General features: G+C 43.9%; 1 protein-coding gene across 4 annotated transcripts in view; it reads right to left on the bottom strand.

The window, feature by feature from the left end:
• The window catches only part of uba7 (ubiquitin-like modifier activating enzyme 7), a 37,551-nt gene that overhangs the window by 7,962 nt on the left and 7,263 nt on the right, over positions 1–22,326 (bottom strand). For 3 of the 4 annotated variants that reach the window (XM_076036920.1, XM_076036919.1, XM_076036918.1), the window contains exons 16-21: positions 20,050–20,260; positions 18,035–18,109; positions 16,860–17,061; positions 16,649–16,740; positions 13,727–13,819; positions 12,071–12,262 (exon numbers count right to left, since the gene is read on the bottom strand). In XM_076036920.1, the coding sequence (XP_075893035.1) occupies positions 12,071–12,262; positions 13,727–13,819; positions 16,649–16,740; positions 16,860–17,061; positions 18,035–18,109; positions 20,050–20,260 (865 nt within the window). Of the gene's footprint in view, positions 1–7,398; positions 7,939–12,070; positions 12,263–13,726; positions 13,820–16,648; positions 16,741–16,859; positions 17,062–18,034; positions 18,110–20,049; positions 20,261–22,326 lie in introns of those variants that run through there. The other variant, XM_076036921.1, reaches the window with a different exon arrangement.

The raw sequence follows: 22,326 nt of genomic DNA, 5'->3' as shown, positions 1-22,326 counted from the left end.
GCACTTAATATCACAATGCAATGCTAAAATCATAACAGAATAAAGAGGCAAGAACATCGGATGACACTGTTCAGAGTCTTTACTATAAGGACACGGCAAAGACTGAGAGAGCCTGAGAGGGTTCAGACTTTGATCTGGACCGCTGACTAATTCATGTAATCAACTTATCATCAGGATGAGACGGGTTAAAGAATCACTACCACTTCTAATTCTGCTTAGCGAAGAAAGTTTCTCACCTCACACGGGTCACGCTGCCTGAAAGCTATGAAGTGATATTAAACCAGCACTGTGCAGTTTCTCTGCGTAAAAAAGTTACTTGGACTGCTGCCATTTTCGAAGCGAACTCTGCAAAATATAACCGCAAAGCAAAGCGTGTTCTTGCAACACGGCGCTGGGTAGGCAATCAATCATACAAGTCGTACAACAGCGAGGACGCGTGCTATTCTCTAGGAGTAGGAAAAAAATATTCTGAACGGCTTAAATCACTTTGAGGGCAGAAAAACCAAATAGTGTTGCTTGAACTCTCGTTTGTAGAACAGTCTCATGCCTTTAGCCCTGATACAGAGATATAGAGTGGAGGCCAAAAATATCCATACATGAGGGAGTGGAAGGGAGCCGGAGGAAGTTTAGCCAAGTGGACCTGATAAGGAGGCAAAAATGAATTCAGGTCTGGCGGCAGCCTCCTTCAGGAAACGCCGCCACAGTGGTCATTCGACACAGGTCACCTCGCATGGAATTGTGAGGATAATGTGACTTTTATATCTTTCCCTGTGACACAATAGAGACTTTTTTTTCCTTCCAAATGGCAGGAAGCTGGAATCAGCAGGAAAACGTTCCTGAAGCCTCCCACCCTGCAGTCTGCTCCTGAAGAAGAGGCGCTGCTGAAACACGCTCCTGGCTCGGCTTCATTGCCCCGCCACAATCCCAGCAGTGAAAACACTTTTACAGCCTTCTGTCCTTACAGGCCCTTCTTCAAAGGAACTCCCTTCCTTTGGAGGGCTTCAAAGTGAGCATTAGGGGGTTAGTTAGAAAACCATTGTGTGTTTTCTTTCTTGATTTGGTTTGTCTTATCTCTGTGGAAAATCTGTTAATTTCTTTCGAAGACTCGGTGCCACGGGTTTTAGACATAAGCCCAGTATGAACTTATCTGAAAGTCCATTCTCAAGTAATGAATGCCAGCTTGTGCATTAATAAACAGTGGTTAATATGGGGTTTGTATATGCTGTGCATTGAAACGAGCTTTACCGAAGTACGTTTCACGTTTCAATCAAGCGACGCGCACGCGACAAACAAAACAATCCATTTCCTCATTAGCCATCCACTATTGATACGCCGTTCTTTGCGTCACACCTCCAACACAGAGCCAGTGCATTGAACGCTGCTGGGTGCGGGCTTTCAGCAAGGTCACCTCAAGGCTCCTGCAAAGTCAACGTACACTGTATCTGAGCATTCAGGTAAAAATAGAAATAGACAAATAGTGTTTGATAGCTAAAGGAATCCGATGTATTTAAGGCTCCATTAATGATACTAATATAAATAAAACACATACAATTTATTTTGTACAGTTTCACAATGTATGTCTCTATTCTAAGAACTGAAATGAGAAAAGCCCACCTCTTATTTACTTAGCTTACCACTCTCTACAGAAAGCAAGCAAGCAAAAATCTTCATTCATGACCTATATTACTGGAAAAACACTTGTATTTGGAAAGAAGGTTTTATCTGAAAAAAAACCCAACAACTAAAAACTGTAATTGTATCTGAGGAAAACAACAACATCGAGGATCTATTTGAAAATGAAGCTTTGACTTGACAAAAACTCTCTGCTTGTGCTGGAGGTGTTACAGACTTCCCTCTGTAACACCACTGTCATGTAAAATGTGGCCATTGTTTCACTGTGAGTGTCATCTGCTACCTGGTCACTATTGATCACCGCCTTCTGTGGACTGCAATCCAGCAGCAGATGGCTGGGACCTCCAGCCGCTCACTGCAGACCAACAATTTGCCTAACACCCAAGAGAATTGACACCACAAAGGCTGTCCATGCTGTCAATTGACAATCAAATACATTGATACAACACAAAAAGAAAACACATCTGAAAGTAAAATTGGTTTTTGGTCTTCTTCAAAGCAACGCGGGTCAAAAATACACCTGACTGCATTGTGTGACTGCATTGTGTGATCCTGGAAAAGAGGTTCTAAAATATAAGGGAAGTGAACATAAAAGGTGTGGCTGCATCAAAGAGGCACAAAAAAACTATTTTTGTTCTCTAACAAAAGTCTTATATTTGCCCTGAATGTGTGACTAATGCCATTATATTACTAAAGCATCCAGTTTTGATCTGGACAGAACCATGCAGAGGGAAGCAAGTGGGTTAATGTGGGTGGTGGAACTAAAAGAAATAGTAGTTGGAGACTTAAGATAACACCCCTATTGTCATATAACACCAATGCATGGGGTGTCCAAACATCTTGTCCATCATTATATGTAACTACATGAGGGCAAGAAACCTCCGCCATTGGACAGCGGGGACACAATACAAAGTCAGTGGTTGAAATGTACCATTTTGAGTGAACTGTTCAGTTCAGTTCAGTTTATTTTATTTTACAAATACAAAATACAATTGATCCAAGTATGTTTGTAAAAATGGGACTCCCCAGAAGCTAACTACAGCTTACGAACAGGGGCCCAGATATCATCCAACCATAGATCACAAATAAATTCCCCATTACCACCCAATCCAACCCAACCTAAAACCTAAAACTGTTCCTTTAAATACATCACTGCTGGTTGACCATCAACTGCGTATTTTGAAAGGACAGCTGCTACCAGTGCAGGGTGCAGGAGGACCGGCGGAAGCTGACGTAGCTTCACAGGAGAGTGTCGGTCTCGACGCAGAGACTAAAAGGAGCCCGCTCCTTTTGAAAGGCTCCCATTGACGTGTAAAACAGTCAACAGAATCTCAATGTGATTGTCTTTCAAATGGGAAGATAACGGCGCTCCACCTGACTGAAAATGACCTGGAGCATAAGGTCTGAGTCAATAAAAAGCTCCCCTTACAAATGGGGGACCGACATGCTGGAGCCTGCATGGACAACTTTTAATGACAAATGTGTTGCAGGCACAGTGAAGAAGCGCCTTCGAAAGAGCTTCAAAGTGGCCATAAATTAGGCTTGAAGCAGCTTTTTGAAGCGTTTGTTTAAACATGCAACTTTCGCTATATTGTGTAAAACTTACCAATTTACCAATTACAAACGTGCACTCCTGCAGGTGCTGATGGATTTTGTCCAACCAAAATGAAAAAGAAGACCAAATAGGTGCACATTTAGCAATTGCAAATTGGTAACCCTTTGTAAAATGTCATCATTTCTAGAGGCCGACACACAATAATATACTCCTGCTGAAGTTGTTTTTACATTGTAACCTAATGTCTAACCTGTGGACTGTTCTACTAATGACTAGTCTCTTATTAATAATACCTTAATGTTCAAAAGGAAACTAATTTTCTTAAAATGTTTACATTAATCGTTTATCATCTTTAATATACTTTAAAGAAATAAAATGGGAACTGAGGAACTGCACATCAACTCGACCAAGGCCTACCGTGCCTTTGCCCTATGACAGCTAGGATAGGCTTCAGAAAACCCATGTGACTCAGTGTACATGAATGTGCTCCCAGGTGTCATTTACAGTCAGGACAGGATCATGTCTCCTGCTATCTGTTACATAATTCCAGCTTGTAGCATTGATTTAACGGTTTGGCATTCAATGGCTACATGGTTCGGTGGCGTGATGTAATGCACTGAGGGATGTAACAGGTCGCAGGGGTCACCTATTGACTGGTGCACATCGATGTGATGTCCAGTGCTGGTTTACGGTGTGATACACTGTGAGCCAACCAGTCGTTAGACCTTTGAGATTTATGTAAAAGATTATTGAGCACAAATGGTGTGAATGAAAGCTCCATTTACTGACCAGGACAGATTTAACATAAGGTCATGCAAGTCTGATAATGTTTGGGGAGTGTGATATAAGTGAAGGGCTTCCACTGGCTGTGAACGTAGGAAACAAAATGCAGTTAAGTGTAATTGTAAGAGTGCACTAATATATCAGCAGTGGTCTGTTTTTTAAACAAACCACTGGTGCATCATTACCATTTTATTCAAGAAGAAAATTGAGGCAAGCCTATTATTCCACTATTGAATCCACAACAAACACTTGTTAAAAACCATTACTACCCCCTCACCACGGTCTCCACATTTTACACAAACTCTCCCGTTCCCTTTATGGGGATATTCATTTGGCTTTTAAGACCCAGTAAAAAAAAAACAAAAGTTATTATATATTTTTTTTATCCATTACGGAACTTGGGCATGTGTTAGTTATTAGCAGGGGCATCCAGCCCACCAGGGAGATGCAGATGGCTAGCCTGGTCTGGGTTTTTTTTTATTTATTTTTTTTAATCATTATTATTATTATTTAAACATGGCCTATCAGACGGCCTTTCTGGGCCGGTGCAGGTTTCTTTGTTTTTCTTTTCTTTTTCGAAACTCTCTCCAACTGGGCTGGCCAGCCACTCACCGTTGGCTAGAGAGGGCTAAGCACTGCTGCATGTGGCCATCAACCATCGACACAAATATTGGTGTATTGTTTATCATTGTCAATCAATCATGGGCTGACACTGCTGTCAATCACTGCACAACCCAGGATGGGGCGGGAACTCATAGGCCGTTGGCTAACTTAGCTCGCCACGCTAATAGACGACGAAAATGGAGGGAAAGACAAAACGCCTGGGTGGCACTTGGAACTACAATCTGGTGATGGAGGCTGTTAAGTGTGCCAAAGTGATGTAATGTTTATTGATAAAGTCAAGCTTTTGATAAAGTCATTGCTTCAAGTCATTTCTTGAAGCAATGCTTTACCTGTAAGATGGCCCATGAGAGTCTCGCTGATAAGGTGAGAAATATTTAATATTATTGTTATCACACATTGTCTTTGTTACTCATTTAGACTCATTATAAATGCAGTAATTAACTTTTTTTCAGTTGAATGAGTCTTTCCAAAAGTTTTATTGTGCACCACTGTTGATCAATGGTGATCATATACACTAACTTATCAATTACTCTCCATTACAGGTTGTTCAGACTTACTTGTGGAGTCGTTACCCTCCCTCTGTTCCCTATGCAGATGTGTTCTCTCATTTGAAATTTGGTAAGTTTTTCATGTATTCAATCGTATGGTACAGAAAACTGCCATTTTCATCGATGACTCTCCAGAAGGGTGACAGATAATCTGCGGTGAACCTTCCAGCAGGTTCAGAACTTGTCGCTTTGTTCGAGTACTTCAAAAGGAATTGCCTAAGATCCTGCCCAACCAAAAGGCAAGTGACGTTATCATGTTTCAAATGAAAGGTGCTGGTCCAAAGCTTATTCAGAATTGGGGGGGGGGGGGGGGGGGCTGGTTGAGGACATTCTGACGCAATTGAGTCACTATGAAAGACCTGCAGCTTTGTGCTCTGGCTAATACAAACTGCAACGGTACCTTTGTATTTTAATGCACCTCACTGACGTCTTTGTCTCCCAATGAACACACACACATGCAACAGCCACATCAACGTCTCTTCAGCAGGGGAAAATCTGTTGCGAATGACACAAACGGGGAGACAATGACCTGTGGGAGGCTGGTACCGGCTTGAAAACACGGGGTGAACCGCACAAAAACACAGACGACGACAACAAAAAAAACAGGCGACAGAAGGCACAAGCCGAGTGCGCTGATCACAGATTACTCATTATCCCACGAGCGCTATTCATGTCTACGGCTTGAGTTACACGCCGCACAATGCAACCCCATGCCAGAGCTCCCGGAGGAGCGGCGAGGGCTGCGGATCATGTTCGCACCTTCTTTTTTTATGTCGAGCGCCGGTCCGAGGAGGCCGCGGCGCAGATTTAACCACATGTGAGGAGAATCGTCCTCGCCATTGTTCTCTTTCTCTCTTTAAGCTGGCGTCTGCCCCGGCCCTGGCAGATGTGTGACCGCTAATTACATACAAGTTAGTGCTTAAAACACATATCAGGTAGCTGCACTTTTCTTTTTTTTTTCCCAGAAAAATCAAAAAAAAAAAAGAGAAAAAAAAATGTTAGCTTATTTTTTTTGAATGCCCGGCAAGATATCAAGAGGACTCGCAGCTGAGCAGGCTGCAACATACAAGTGCAAGATTCCAGCCTTTTGCCTGAAATCTGGTTTCAATACTTAAGGCCTCAGTGAGGACAGGAAATAGCTGTCATTTCTGCAGGCAATTAACATGGACCCAGCGCGAGCGCTGACCTTGCAGCGGCTTGCTTCGTTTGAGATCGGGAGGAGCACGGAGCTCAGTCAATCGGGGGGGGGGTGTGTGGACGGAAGGAGGACGCCAGAGGAGCATGACGGGACACGGAGGGATGAGACCACGGTGTGGAAAGTGTGCACGGGCGCGGAAGAAAGAGTAGCGGAGCGGAGTTTAGCCCAGAGGAAGCGCGACAGAGAAGTGAAGGCGACGTGTTGAGGGGGGCAAAAATGCAAAGGGGAGGGGTTGGAGTAGAGGGGTAAAAGATAGCGCTCTTTCATATCCAGCTGAGACACGTTCTCCTTTGTCGCCCCCCGCCTTGGGTAACGTTTGCCTGTGTTTTATATCCAAGCCGCAGCTCTCACTTACAGATCAAGGCAAAGCTCATTAATCTCGGCAGGTCTTGAAATGTCCTTCAACGTGGAGGGAGGGTGTTTCGTTTCTCGCAATAAAAAAGGAACGCTCCGTCTGCCATCTTGCCACCTGATTTGGCTGCACTCGCGCTGATTGTGGAGCCGTGACCAATGTGGACCCCCCCCCTCTCCTGGGGGGGGACGGGACAGATTGACTTGACCCTAAATCTATCTGACTACATTCTTTTTTATGCTCTTGGTTATATGTTTGCAGGTCTTCCTCTTATTGCCCGATCTATAAAAGAAAGCTTAGTTGAACTTACTCACTTCACATTATTCAAAATAAAAAAAAAATTAAAATGTAATTAATTAGTAAATGTTTATATAGACATAAATGAATTTTTTTTCAAGAAGTTTCTTCATGCTTACTTGAACGTCTGTGACTCGTATGGTCATCCTCTGGCACGTGACAAGGCGCTGACAGTAACAGCTAGAAGAGCAGTGCCCCTACATGTGCGTTCAGACTGCGACGAATCTGATTCAAAACCGATTTTTAGGGCTGACTGTCCACACTGTTTTTAGCAAAGTGTCCAAATGGGATCTGGCTCTGTTCAGACGGGGCCACATTATTGACCCATCTGACAGGTTGCTGTGTGACGTCATATTATTGTTACAGCACTTGTTACGATACATTCCCTGGAGCTTGGCTTGAATGGAGCTACAGTATCTCCCCCACAGACTGATGAGCCAATGTGTTTCCTCCACTGTCCAGGTGCTGCTGCTTTCTACTTCTTCTGACTGCTCCATTACGTTACAGCTCCGCACCTGGAATGGCGCTCTCTGGTCTGGCGCATTGGGTCTTAGCGTCGCCTAGAGTGACGTCACAGACAGTCAAAACCCATCGGTGTGTTTGGAGCTGTTCACACCGAGACGCATCCGTCCAAATGTGATTTGAAACGACCTCCCGAAGGTGGTTTCAATGCGTTTTTCAAAAATCAGATTTCATGTGATTTGTGACTGTTCAGACTAAAATGAGCCATCCGGATTCAATCTGGATGGGCTAAAAATCAGATTTTGACTGCAGCAAATACATCTCAGCTGTGCAAAAAAGAACTCATCACCAACACGTGACTTCTTTCTACATGGTGATTTTTCCTCTCCTTTTGCAAATATTGTCGGCAACTTCAGAGATTTTCATCTTTGCTAAGCTTGGCCGATTGGCCCCCCCCTCACTTGGCCTACGCCTCGGCCCCCCTGGACTGCAAAACACAAACACAGAGAGGAAAGCGATAGCAGAGAACCGCAGTGTTGAGCTGGCAGGGACAGACTCTCTGTTGTTTACATATTTCTAGTTGCATGCAGAGCCCGGCAGCAGCAGGGGAAAGCCAGGGGAACTTCCTATTTTGGGAAACAGCTGCTTTAAAGCAACAAGCTCTGGAAAAATCGGTGGGGGTTAGTATGGGCCGCGGTTGGTTAGAAGAATCTGAGTAACCGACCACATGCAAAAAAAAGAAATTCTCAAATGGTTAATCACGATTAAACTAACAGAGTCTGTCCAACGCTGCAGCTTGCGTTGCAGCAGCGACTCCACATCTGGCACGGCGTGGTGATTAAACTCGGCTTTGGACGAAAACGGGCTGATGTGAGGGTTGTCACTTGATATTTTGCGCCGAGCCTGATCTCACAAGGAGAGCAGTGCGAGGAAAGCCGAGCTCTTAATAAAGCATGTCTGATCAAAGATATTTAACAGCTGCACGTCTGCAGTTGCCTCCAACCCTCCTCGTCGGAGGGGTGGAGGGGGCGGAGTGTAATCAAAGCCACACTTCATTGGATCCGCAATTGAAGGCTTTGTCTTCTTTGCACGTTTGCATGCAAGTGCTTGGCAAGTATGGTGGTTTGTCACATCGCAGCTGCCAGCTGCCCACAAATACTGCACATCAGTGGAATTGTTAAAATACTAAGTAGTGAGAGTGATAATAATACACAGGACTGCATTAGATATTTTTCATGAAACATGCAGACTGTGGTTCTGTTATTTAAAGCTTTATGATATGTAATATAATTACCCCCCCCCACACACACACACACACACACACACACACACACACACACACACACACACACACACACACACACACACACACACACACACACAAGATTTTAAATATTTAGATTTACAATCGCTATTGTGTCACCCACAGTTTAACCATGATCACACACGTATTTTACAGTTATTACACAAGTTTTGGCTTCTTCTGTGTAGGATCACGATTGAGTGTTTTTGACAGTGAAAATAGGCCTAGCATAGAAAATAGGGAAACTAATGAATAAATCTCATCATGATGGCGCTATTCTAAAGGTCCTTACACACCAGGCCAAAAGGCGAAACGACGCGAAAATGCGAATTCTTCGCCGGCGAAATTTTCCTGTACACACCTAGCGCGAGGTGAATATGCATATAAAATTCGCTAAGCGGAAAAAGTTTGGCGTAAGGTATTACTATCAGGCTAATAGGCTACCTGTAATTTGTTCTCTCCTCCTGCAAACGTGGAGCCAGTTGGCGGAGCAGCCCTTCAAATTGTCCAACAGACGTTCCAAAGTACTGGCGAAATTTCCCGAAGTAAAATCTGAGCTCTTGGATGTCGTTGACATGCCAACATCATTTTGAGAGCGTCATTTCAAGAGGTTTTTTTTTTTTCTTAGAAAAAAAAAAAAAGCTAATTATTCGCCTAGCAAATTTGCTCCCGTTGTATAAGGACCTTTAGGTTTATAGTGAAAAATGGTGACTTTGTAAATATTGACATCATTTTACGGTTCATGTCCATGATCAATACTACAAAAACTACTGAAACCTCTAAATTTACTCACAAGCTTCTTTATTAGGCCCCCAGTGCTAGCAAGGTGCTCATAAGAGAGCGGCCGGTGGTAAGGAAAGTGTCTGCTCCGCACTCTACATAGTTGATGATGCTGGGAGAGGCCTGGCTCTGGAAGTATTATATGGCCGCTGGCTGGGATGATAACAGATCCAGTTTGTGTGACTGCAAGTCATTTCATGAGCGCATTCAACATTCCACAGCGGTTGGATAATGTTGTGTTTTTGTCCAGCATCGTTAACCAGGGAGGCGTTGATGAAGCTATGCGGGGAATACTCGGAGCAACTCCTCGGCCAACGACTGTGCGAGCGCCACGGCCTCAGAGTTTGAGGGAAAAGGGTCACGGCGGGAACTGCAGACAAACTTGCAGCTGCCTCTCTTGTCACCACCGCCCTCAGTGCAGCTGCAGCATGTTTGGCTGTAACCAAAGCTGAAACCAGACCTACAGAGTCTCAGGGTACCCTGTCAGTACCCTCATGTCCCACAGGATGCAGTCACCCCGCCCCCAGTCAACCTTGTCTGTCAAAGGTCCAACACTTAGACCGAGGGCCACCGTGAGGGCACGTCTGATATCTGGCTCACTCTGAGGGTTACAGCACGGCTGTTATAGTGATACGATCACGGAGGTGTCTGTTGGCTTTGAAAAGTTGGCTTCTCTCATGAAAAAGTTCTTCACGTTTCAGGCACATTGCAAAATGATAAAGATACAAATCTTCCTGATGATGGTGCTTCCACATTCATCAAAGATTTGTCTGTTGATAATAAAGGGCTTTGGGCTGAGGACTTCATACTTCAATAAATGCACATCGAAATAAGGTTCTCTATATTATTTGTTGCAATTTGGCGGTATCCCTACACACACAAATCCTGTAAAACAGGAAAAAATACACAACAATCAATGAATCAAAGTTAAATAATGCCAGTAAAAGACTGCCAGCCCTGTGGAGCGCACTGTAACATTTATTTTCCAAAAAGTGAAAGCACTGATAAAATATCTGTGTTAATTTTCTGTTGTGAATTCTGATGAACCAATCTTAGGTCTTCCCATTTCAATGAGATATAATGTGAACGCAATAGTTGTGAATTACCCCTTTCCTTCTGTTCTGTTTAAAATCTGCCAGCCATTAACTCATTTGCCCAGGAAATTTGTCAGGAAATATTCATGTTGCTCTTTTACAAACACATAGAATAACAAATTCTGACAAATGACACTGGCCTGTCTAGAGCCACACTGTGGACAGAGGAAGTGACATTTTAGGTCCATTAAAGCTTTTCTGGACCTCTGGCTACGAATTTAGAGTCTTCGATCTCAGTTGCATCTTTCCCTTAAGGCTACGTGACGGCAGGGCCTTGCAATTTTCCTCAGAGCTCAAATTTAAATAGATATCATCTCTGGTGGAACTGATCTCATATCTGAAGCCAAGGGTGCATCGGCTGTTGAACCTGGCAGGTTGCCAGGTTGTGTTTATCTTTTAAAACCGGGCTGATTGCAGCATAAAGAAGCCAGTATGGCCTCCTAAATCTAGAGTAATAACCTCAAAGGGTCGGGTGGATTTGATCCTAAAACAACTCTATCTCAAAACTACGGGCTACTGCCCCCGCTGCTTTGAGTTGCCGTCGCCTCCGATTCAACTAATTTCTGCAAACAGAGAGGCAGACACGGGCGTGTTTGTGCCTCGCTCACGCTGATATACCCCGAGGATTACCCCGGGACTCCAGGAGTTGATTCATGAGCAGGAGAACGACACTTGGCGGTGGTCTCACTCTGAGAGCACTTATTCAGCCGTGGAGGAAGGGCGTAGATCTTACGAGGACCACACACCATCTCTCAAACGCACACTTTGTACAGTAGGTGGTATACAGTGTTGCCGAGTAATCTATTACTAAGTAATCCACGACTGTAATTAAACTACTTTTTAAGTAACAGAGTAATGTATCGGGATTACTCTGGAAAACATGGTAATTACATCATAACTACTTTATCAAGTTACGATTCCATTACTTCTCTGAAATATTTTGCAGGCTGAAAATGTCTTATTATCCACAAAATATCTGAAATTTAGGAAAAAACACCCGAAAACAAGGATGCAGCCGTGCATGCAACGTCATTGATAAGAGATGACGCGCCAAAAAGGGGGCAAAAGAAAAAACAGCAATTGCGTTTGATAGCTGGAAATACAAACATTATTTGGAGTTCATCTTGTCAAAATGAAAGAATTTTGTGGTTCTTTGTACGTTATGTGCAGGAAACAAGGTGTTCTCAACTATTACTTTATCTTTTTTTAAACTAAAGTAATTATTAGTAATTGATTACTTATGAAACAGAGTAGTTGAATAAGTAATTAGATTACTTTTTAAGGGGTAATCAGTAGTTGGCTTACTTTTATGGAGTAATCCCAACAACACTGGTGGTGTAAAGGAACTCGCTCAGGTCACGTGTGTGTGTGTGTGTGTGTGTGTGTGTGTGTGTGTGTGTGTGTGTGTGTGTGAGTGTGTGTGAGAGAGAGCTATTACTCACTTGGAAACGCAGGGCCTGATGTGGCTTGCACCACACGAAATACTGCGTGCCCAGGACGAAATAAGCCGTCCGGTAGGAGCCGATCTTCTTGTGCCCCTGCACCAGCTTGTACAGCTCCAGGCACATCAGGCCTGCCACAGCGGCGGTGGTGGTGGCAATGGCTGGGATGATCCTTCCTGCGATGCGCTTGCTCTGCGAAGCATGCAAAGGGACGCACGGACGGGCACAGTTCAGGCAAGTATTCAGAGTCCTCCAGCAGGAGGGCGAGATTTTCAGTTCTGATCGACTTCGACATTGTTAGCGGCACACAATTTGCCGGACTTCCGACGAACATGTGTAGCTTTTAGTGGGTGAATAATGCCGAGCGTTGCTTTTTGATGAACACAGTTGAGCGCCAGAGAAGCCTCCACAAAGCCAGTGTTGGGGAGTAACAAGTTACATGTGGGGTCGTTACATAATTTATTTACAAAATAAAGATGATTGTAATCGAGTTACATTACTCTAAAAAAATGTAATTAATTAGTTACTTGTGGAATTATTCATGATTAAAATTTTTATTCCATCTGATCAAATTTCACAACAAAGGCTGAGCTTTATGTTTAATAATTTTATTTTCCGTCCTTTTCTGTTTCCCTCCACAGAGGAAAGTGTTATACAATTCTGATGCTTCCGATTGGTCCTCCAGTCAAATTCAGAATTGCAGGAAATATTGGGAGGAGGAGATGGCACACATACATTTTTAAATTGTGGAAAAATATAGACGTTTGAATTTTCAATGGGCTTCTTTGAGTCCTAAACTAAATGTTCAATTTTTGGTTAAGCAGGTATCTCAGCATATCAAAAATGTGATTGATTTTGCTGATTTAAAAGATAGTCGGTTATGCTGCTCTGATTTTGCATCTCAGAATGAATTCACAGTGATAAGTGGGAGTTTTTAACCGTCAATGTTTTTTCTGGCAAAAGTGGAAGTTTGACCTTGCTATGGCTGTTGTATTGTTGGTGTTTTTAGTGCTGCTTGAAGCTTAATGCGGTCACATCTAAACAGCTGAGAACATGTATTCAAAATTTAGAAACGTAATCAAAATATAATCAAATGTAATTAGTTACATTACTTTGATAAAGCAGTTGAAATAGTTACACGACTGTTACATTTTCAACAGGGTAACTTGTGATTGTAACCTCTTACAAAGTAACCTTCCCAACACTGCACATGGCACACACAGCCGCTCCTCACTCTACAAGACCATCCCCCTCCCAGTCTCCTCTACTGTGTGTGTGTGTGTGTGTGTGTGTGTGTGCAGAAGCAGCGGTGGCTGCGACAAGGCTGGGCTCAGGTGTCACCTCCCAGGCGACAGGTAAAGTGCTGTGATTAGTTCTGCTCGGGGAACAATAGGCCAGGAGGCTGCTCCTGCTGCTCCGGGGCAGGTGTGTGTGTGTGTGTGTGTGTGTGCACACCCGCGCGCCCACATCAGACTGCTAATGTGAGCCAGAGGGAGGGGGCGGAGCCGGCCGTGCTCTGCGGCGCTCTTCTCTTATCTCTGCCGCCTCCAGTCTCGCCCACCGCTGCTCCTCCTTTCCCTTCCCTTCCCGCTTTGTTGTTGACATCCCGCGCAGAGGTTTCAGAGATTTTAATGAACGCCCCATGAAAGTGCTGACCTGAAGCCGATCAGCGGCCGGGATGTCGTAGTTCTCCGCTCTCAGGTTGGAGGCAGCCACGATGTAGTCCATGTGGAAGTTGCCGTCGTCGTCCTGCAGCAGGTGGGATACCAGCAGAGGTGGCAACAAGTATTCATATATTGTGCTTAAGTAAATGTATGGACACTCGTGTAAATGAAAATACAAGAAGTCAATGATCTTGACTGAACTGACCAGAGGTCAAAGGTCACAACCAAACTATAATCAGTACTAGTTATGACCAGTGAGCCGTAATTGGATGTTGACACTTTTAATAACAATAATAAATGTTTTTTTTCTGTGACATCAAAGTTGAAGTACTCTAAAATCTATCTATCTAATCTGTAAAATATCCTCTGGTCCATTTATACATTGAACTACACAACAGCATTGTTCAAATGGCTCCACTTCATGCAACAACATCTATAATAAATAATAATAATGTGATTTACTTTTAGCAGAATCTGTACCATTTAAACTCAAGTACAGCAGCAAAGTATTTGCCCTAAGTTACTTCCCATCTCTGGGCCAATCAACGCGCCCGTCACAGAGACGAATACGCGCTCGCGCGTGCGCCGTGTGACATCATCAGTGATGTCATGCCCACTTTGAACAGCGAAATTCATTGCCGTCGTGTCACTTAAATCATTAATAACACATGACTCTGTCGCTCCCTCACAATGCCGTTGAAATCGGATGTCTGTTGTGATCGACGCGAGCAGTGAGGTCATGGCTCGGCACTGGCGGCCCGACAAAGGCTTCGAGGGGGACGGTCACTCACCGACGCCTTCAGGGCTGCCGAGGAAGCTCTGAGCGGGCAACCCGATGCGTCTGAAGCCCTCCTACACACATTCCATCCGTCCACCCACAGCGCGACCCTGGCACGAGTTGACGGGTGGTGCGTGCAGGATCTCAATTTTTATTGAAAATGACATTCAATATGTCCCCGGCTGACCTCACGGGACGCCGTAATGGCTTTTTCGGCGTCACAGAATGCTCGGCCGGCCAAGCCTCACCTTGGCTCATTTTCACCGCGCCTCTAAATGTGTCTGGCGTTCACCTTTGAAGTCACACCACTTGTTTGCACCCGGGCTTTGTCGCGTCGCCGCATTCTTTGCAAATGACTGCTTGTAATTAAAGGGATATTTCACTTTCATTTCACTTTCTTTTTTTTGCATCCACAAGGGCTCGTCTGGACTCAACTTCAAACTTTCTGTTAAGACTCACTTTAAAAAGAAACCCTCCATGCATCATTTGATAGATGAATTCATTGTAATGGCTGAGGGGTGTGTTATTTTTCAATCAGGTATTTTGTTAAACTACTAAGATTTAGATGCGTACTAGGTAGTTGTACTGGTCAGTGATGTGTGACTCATATCACTGTGAGCAGGCTTAGCAGAACCAAACATTTTGGCTGAGTGAATTTAGCTTTGACTTTAGCATTGGGTTAAACTGGCAACCACACTGCTATGATGACCTGGGCAATTAAAAAGTCCTTTGTTTGAAATGTAAATAAATAATAAATATCTTAATAACAATAATAATAATAATTCAATTCAATTGATATAGCGCCTTTGATGGAACCCATGGTCGCTTTACAAAAGGTAAAGTAGACAAACAAACAATCAAACAAAACAACCAGGCGAGTGCGTGAAGGGACTTATAGGGGACTGGGAGGAGTTCATAGTGGATGTGGAACTTGACCGGAAGCCAGTGGAGGTGGAGGTGGATGAGGGTGATGTGCTTGATGAAAAATTACAGCACCCTCAGGCTTTATACATTTTTATCAATCTACAGATACGTGAAAATGTAACAGAATGCTGTTAAACAGATTTAGCAGAATATGTCCCTGGTCAGGGTCAGTGGTTCAGGAGGTTGTGCACTAAACTAAGGATCATTGGCTCCTCCAGTCCACGTCTTGATGCATCTTAACCTGAAACGTCCCTGATGGGTGTGGCAGTTGCCGCCATCAGTGCTTGAATGTCTGTGTATTTGAGCTCTAGGTGGTCTGAGCTCTGTATAAGTGCAGTCCGTGCAAGTGGACTGGACTGCAAACAAACAAACAGCAGGTTTTCCTGCAATTTTTCAGTCTGCCTTCTTGCATTTTTCTCCACAGGCAACAATTTGGACGCCTGATAAAATCTCCGGGTTTTTCGGCTGGATCAGTTAGAAACAGTGCACAACGAGTGGAAATCGCCACCTTTCATCCACCTGATTACGCCACACACTTCTACCACCCCACTATCCAACAGAAGACACGTCAGTATGTGGACAAGGTGTGACGGAGCCAATTTCAAGGGACGAGGGGTGTGAGGAGACACTGTCACAGAGGATGGCTGGCCATCACCTCTTTGCCAGTGTCGACGGTGACGTTTTCAATTCCATGTAGCGGTTCTGGACTTTCATGAATGAGTGTCCATTCTACCCAATGGACATCCACGCTACCCAAAGTCTAGGAATCAATTCCTCTCATGAAACTCCAGAAACAGTCATATGGATTACAAATAGTACAAACAGTACTTCCCAAATCCCAAATTGTCAGCAGTGCAGCCTTTGATCATTTTGGTTGAACAGTGGCATGATTTCTGCACTGTACTATTTTAGGTTTGCGCAGCGCTCCTAAAGGCCCATGCAGAATTAGGTTCCCTCCACCAACCCCTGAAGGGATATGGTCTAAACCTCGGGTGTTTTAACAGCGGCTGCGGGATACAAACGGGCTCTGTCGGCCGAGTGTTTGCGGACGCGAGTCACTGAGAAGCAAAAGATGAGGGACATAAAGACGCACTGTCTATTCTCAGAGCACCTATAGAGCCGAGAGGAGCTCCCCGCTAAGAGTCAGCCGCCAGTCTGTCTGTGGCCCGTGCAGTGTGTGCAGCAGATGTCCCGCTGCACGCTCAGTCCTACCTTCTCAAAGTCAATGGGCCACATCTGCTTGGCAGAGTCTTTCAGAGACGCGGAGGCCAACTTCTTTTTTAATTCTTCCAGTCGGGCTTTTTCTGGAGACACAGAGCGGGTTAAAGCACAAGTGAAAACCTAGTGGGGGGGAAGTGTTTATATATTATATATGTTTATATACTATGGGGGGAGGAGGGGGGGGGGAAATCCCCTGACTTACCAGGATCACCGCTTTCCCTTTTCCTCTCCGCATCCAACTCCTGGTCGGTGAGCTGGATCTTCACGGAGGACTTGGGAGTGAAGGGAGGCACGTGCACGTCCTGGAGGACATTTCTGACCGAGGCACGATCTGTTGTCCCTTTCACTCTGAAGATCTGCCCGCACAGATTGGCTGCTGCCACCACATAGTCCATGTGCATGGCCTAGAACAGGTGGTCAAAGTCAGTTTTGTAACCAATTCTGCTCAATGTGTAAGGCATGGCAGAAAAGAATAAATACAGAAGTACAAAAACACTGCAATGTAAAAATATATAAGTATACAATTCAGTGCCACATGCAAAGGTAATTAGTGGATATCAGGTCGTTTTAGTTGGTCCCAATTGTCTGTACCAGTTTCAAATACAAAACAACTTGTATAGATACTACCAGTACAGCCATTTTGGCTGCAAACACTGAACATGGTTGTTGCAGGGATATTAACCAAGGCTCTGTTGCATTAAGGTTTAAGAATCCAGATGCTGTTCTTTTGCAGGTGGCCACACTGGAGAGGTTCTCCTTGTGCAAAATGGAATGTAACCCAAACAAACTGCATGACCGCTTGTGTCTATTGGCAGTGTCTTGAAAATCTGGCGAGCATCGGAAAGTCTATTATTTGGGAAAAGCATACATTTATGTATGGTTGTCAAAAGCTCAGAAGTATAGAATATATTTTATTCACACATAACAAAGTTCAGTTATGTGAAAAATGCTCAAAAATAAGTGAATAATTAATGAAACTAGAAAATCTTAAAAAAAACAAAACAAAAAAAACCTTACCATTTAGATTCATCAGAGATGGCGAAAAATAAAATGCGATAAAGACACTGTAGGAACTCTTTTCTTCAGACAACAAGAGGCAGAAAATGAATTCTAAACTGAGATGATGCTCTAAATTGTTAGTGATTAAAGCTATAGTAACACTGACTTCAATTTCAAGTGAGGTTTGGTTTTGTTTGCAAATCTGCAAGTTACTGCTCTAAAGGTTTCGGGCGCTCATCAGAGATAAGATCAGACCAGATAAGAGCTCAGTTTATGGTCTGAATGTGGGCAGATAAAGAAGGAATTTGAGGCCATCGTTTTATTCGGAGGGATTTTGAGTCTTTTGCGTGCATGTGGGCATTGCGAGACACAACTTACGCAGCTGGGGTCAAAGGTCAACGGGTGGGGACATCTCTTGGATCCAGACCAGAACGGCAGGCCGTTATCGTTCACCTCGAGAGAAGCAGAACAAAAACCTTTTTTTTATGAAGGTCAGCTTGGAGCAGCTGAAGTGATGCCGTCAGGTCTGCAGGTTGATGCAACAAACTTTAGTTCCTAGAAAACAGCAACCACATAAATTGACTTCCCTTTTCCCCCCTGTCTATCACAGCAGGGGGCAGGGCTGCGTTGTTCTATAGGTACAGTCAGACTGATACTGTTATCAGCTGAGCGTAGACAACACTATTTGTATGTCTGATAACGGAACAAAGGGGCCTCAGAGCTTTGATGTGCCCAAATGGGCCATATGCTGGGACAGAGAGAGTCTCCAGCCTGCCGGTGGCAGTTCTCACTGCAGGGGAGCCAAAAGGCTGTTTCACAATTAGGATGCAGACGCTTTAGGAGCTGGAAAGGGATGCGTTGGCTCCTCTTTTTAGAATTTACTGTCCAGAATGAGGGTTACCCAAAATGCCACTGCTGGTTTTAACATCCTCTCATTTCTTTAAGAACTATAGAAATTTTGAGAATGACAAATTCACAGTGCTGGGCAATTTTTTTTTCTTGATTTTTCAACTGTCTCAATCAATAATTTCTCAATTACTAGCATTGGGACCAATGGACGAAGAAAGATTTCATGATCAACTATGTATATATTTATTTTCTTCAGTTGTAGCATTTTTGAGAGCCTATATTGTATACATTACACTTAGACTTAAGACTATATATATCTCATAGTAATTTGAGAGCTATGGGATAAATACAGTAAATACACTTTATTTATTTATTTATTTTTTCTTTTAAAACAAAATCAAATGAATTGCTTGCTCTCACATGACCTGTGTTTGTATCACACTGGCCAGTCTTATACTTTGCTGTGGATATTTCTTGAATCTGAGGCTGCTGGGGTTACCGCAGAGGAGAACAACATCAGTTCAGGTCAGCGTGTCAACATGTCAAAGACTCAACATGCAGAAGTCTGTTTCCCCTTGTCAGAAGATTGCTTACGGCTCGCTACGCTGATTGTGTTGCTAGCTGCCCCACTTCATGTTTGTGACTGTTAACTGACATCAGTTGGCCCGCCGCAGTTCCTCAAAACCGTTGTGGTCGAAAGTGACTTTTCAAGGAGACAATAAAAACTCGACTCATGTAAAACCCATTAGGACAAGGAAGCAATTGTGCAGGGGGGGGAAGTAAAACAAGAGCAGTTAGATTAAAAGCCAGTTGCGACAAGTGAAAACAGGCTAATTTAGTCAGCAGGATGTTCAGTGAAACAAATGAAAAAATGGTGCAACATGCAGCCACATTTAAATAAGATGACTCATCAGAAGAATGTCTGAGACCCCTCAGGGAGATATAGCCAGAGTTGCTGCTGGACTGGGATCAGGGTTCAGCCAGGGCCTTGTTTGGCTTGATACTGATCCGTAGCCCCTTGAGGTGTGACGGCAACACGTGACATCACTCCGTCTACATGCTTCAGCAGATTACACACCCTAAGAGGTGTTCGCTGATATTGATCAGCGGCAGCTTTCAGCGGGTCAGGTTGCAGATAAGGACGGTGATGATGGTCCCTCTGCCTGAGGAAAACACACTGGGACACTCGACCGAGGGGAGACGAGACAAGAAGCGCTGATTGGCATTCCTTTTGGTGCTCAAGGCGCATTGGGTTTACACTTGGAAGTTAGACTTTGCAGTTTGGAGTGAGGGAAAAGTGAAGAGATGGAAGCGCTTATTTATCACAAGGTGGCAGGTAGGCTGTGTGGCACAATCTAAAAAAAAAAGTTGTTAAACGGGGCATTGTAAAAAGCAGAACTTGGGGCTGTTGCAGTTCCTCTGACTTTTTGGTCTCGTTGTCAACTGTGAAATGCTGCCTCGGAGCAACTTTGCGTCCCACTGCAGCCTGTAATCAATCAACAAGCCAGGACAAGGCGACGTGATGAAGCCATTCCAACTTTTACCTTGTCAGCAGGTAAACAGTGCAGGAGTTGACGGATGTCGTTGTTGTACAGGGTCTCCCATCTGCAGCGAGCCCAGGCCACGCAGTCCTCCCAGCTCACTGGACGCTGCCCTCCAGCGTTCTTATCCTCCAGGCTGCTCCACACTTCCTCCAGGACCTCCAGGGCCTCCACGTCTCCGTGGCCAAGAGTGCGTTCCACAAACTCCGGATCTCTGTGGAAGAATGGGACCAATAAGGAGTTACTGGATGTGCTTCAATTCCTGTTATAAAAAAGTCTTAAAGTTGGAACATATATAATAGGATAATTCTTGACAATTTAGCAACAGAGCAGCACTGACTGCAATACTGGAAAATTGTTTATTATGAAGTTATATTTTTTGATGCACATACTCTGGTGGCCGACAAGGGCCAACACGTGATACAATTGCCAAATATGAAAGTTGTTGGCGAAAAACGGGTATGGAAACGATGCAAATTCACAAACACAAACACAAGTCTGAACAAGGTACAAAAAGAAAAAAAACGTGTTTTCTTGGTTTGCATCGTTTCTCTGCTTGTAAATGAAGCATATGTTTTTATGTCTTGCGGCGCACTTTTTTCGTTAGCACCACAATCCTCTTTTTTTTTTTTTTAGACTTGTGTTTGTGTTTGTGAATTTGCATCGTTTCCATAGCTGCAGCTGTTTTCGCCAACTAATGCGCATTAGGCAGTTATATTGTGTTTGGCCCTTGTCGGCCACCTTAATATACCTATACTCTAAGTAAAAAACAAGAAACATGCGCCATCCCTTTTTGCTTATTCTGAGAATATTTAGCACAAAACATTACAATTACCATCATAATAAACTGTCCCAAACAAAGTAACTGTGAAATAAATACCAGCAACCCCCTTCTCTTATTGTTTAAATTCTGTGGCATGAAAAAAAAGAGGAAAGAATGAAAACATTAAATCCAGATTAGCATAAAGGAAGACTAGTGGCAAAGATTATGTTTGAGGCAGATCTAAGAAAGATAGATATTGGCTGTTGTTTTTCCAGCTCTCATATTAGCATTGTCTCAAAATACCAGCTCTTTTTTTTTTAACACTGATTTACAGCGAACAGTTAACGTGAGAATCTATGGGAAAGTCATAACGGTAAGAAGGATTCTATTAAGCAGCGAGGAACATGACTAAAACGAGAGTAAATCAGGAAGCGGTGCTGTTACTGACTCAGCGTAGATTCCTTTAACTGTGTGCTATGAGGAAGGAAGTGCTTACAAAGCTCCTGTGCTGGTCAGTGCAACTTCAGAGCCCAGATCTGGGCCGCACTCATGCAATCAACATTTACCGGCCTACTTACAGGGCCTTTCACTTAAAAGACAAAAGGCTTCTCCTGTACCTTCCTCTGCTGGCAGCAACACCTAAACATGTCGAAACAGGAGTGTCTCTTGAATCACTGCCCGACATGGGCGGAGGGAAGCACGTCAAAATGTGATTGTTCTTTTCCAGATTCTGATTAATCGAGAAGGAAAATTTCCTGGACGCTAACATGAAGCGGAGTTACCTAATAAAAGTTTCCAGAACGGACGCATGTGGATTGACAACAAAGAGGTTCTGAGATATCGAACACATTTTATTGTTAAGTCTGAACATCTGTATATTGGGAGAACATCAAATAGCTGTGGGAAGCCCCCCCAAACTCCCCTTTTCCACAAACACACTCTCTTGTTTAAAGACGCAGGAGACGGTGTAAGCGCTTAACAATGGAGTTGGGATGGATTATATGAAATCGCTTCAAAATAAACAGAGAGACGTCTCAACACATGGTGAGATTAAGAGGGCCCCGATCCTCAAAGCTCAGACATTGTCAGGTCTGGAGGATTAGCAAAGTCACTCGTGTGCTATTACATTATTACAGGATTATTATTTTTTTGTTAAATTGACACAGAACCAGAAAGACACTGAATGATAATACTGCCTAGTTTAGTGTCACTATACAATTTCTTTCAGCTTTCCCAGAAGGTTTCTCAAGTGAGAAAAGCACATTCATTGTTGTGTTGTGACTGTTTTTGAGCTGACGTGAGAGATCCGCGCAGCCTTGGCAGGACAGGCCGCTGATGTCATTTTTAAGGGACTGACAGCAATAAAGCCAACCACGTTTTTTCCTGTTTATAAAACAAAATAATGAGCTCGCGGCACTTCATTAGCTCTTGTGGCTTCGCTGGAATGCTTTGTGCCAGAGCAGAGAGGCGTCGTAAAAATGGCGGTCATGAAGTGCCAGGGGACTGGCGCTTCATGA

Source organism: Nelusetta ayraudi, unplaced genomic scaffold, assembly GCF_046127955.1.
Source record: "Nelusetta ayraudi isolate G7.1 ecotype Tasmania unplaced genomic scaffold, CSIRO-AGI_Nayr_v1 ptg000050l, whole genome shotgun sequence".
Taxonomy (NCBI): domain Eukaryota; kingdom Metazoa; phylum Chordata; class Actinopteri; order Tetraodontiformes; family Monacanthidae; genus Nelusetta; species Nelusetta ayraudi.
The sequence above is the reverse complement of the archived record's forward strand: the minus strand, read 5'-3'. Positions and strand labels throughout refer to the sequence as shown.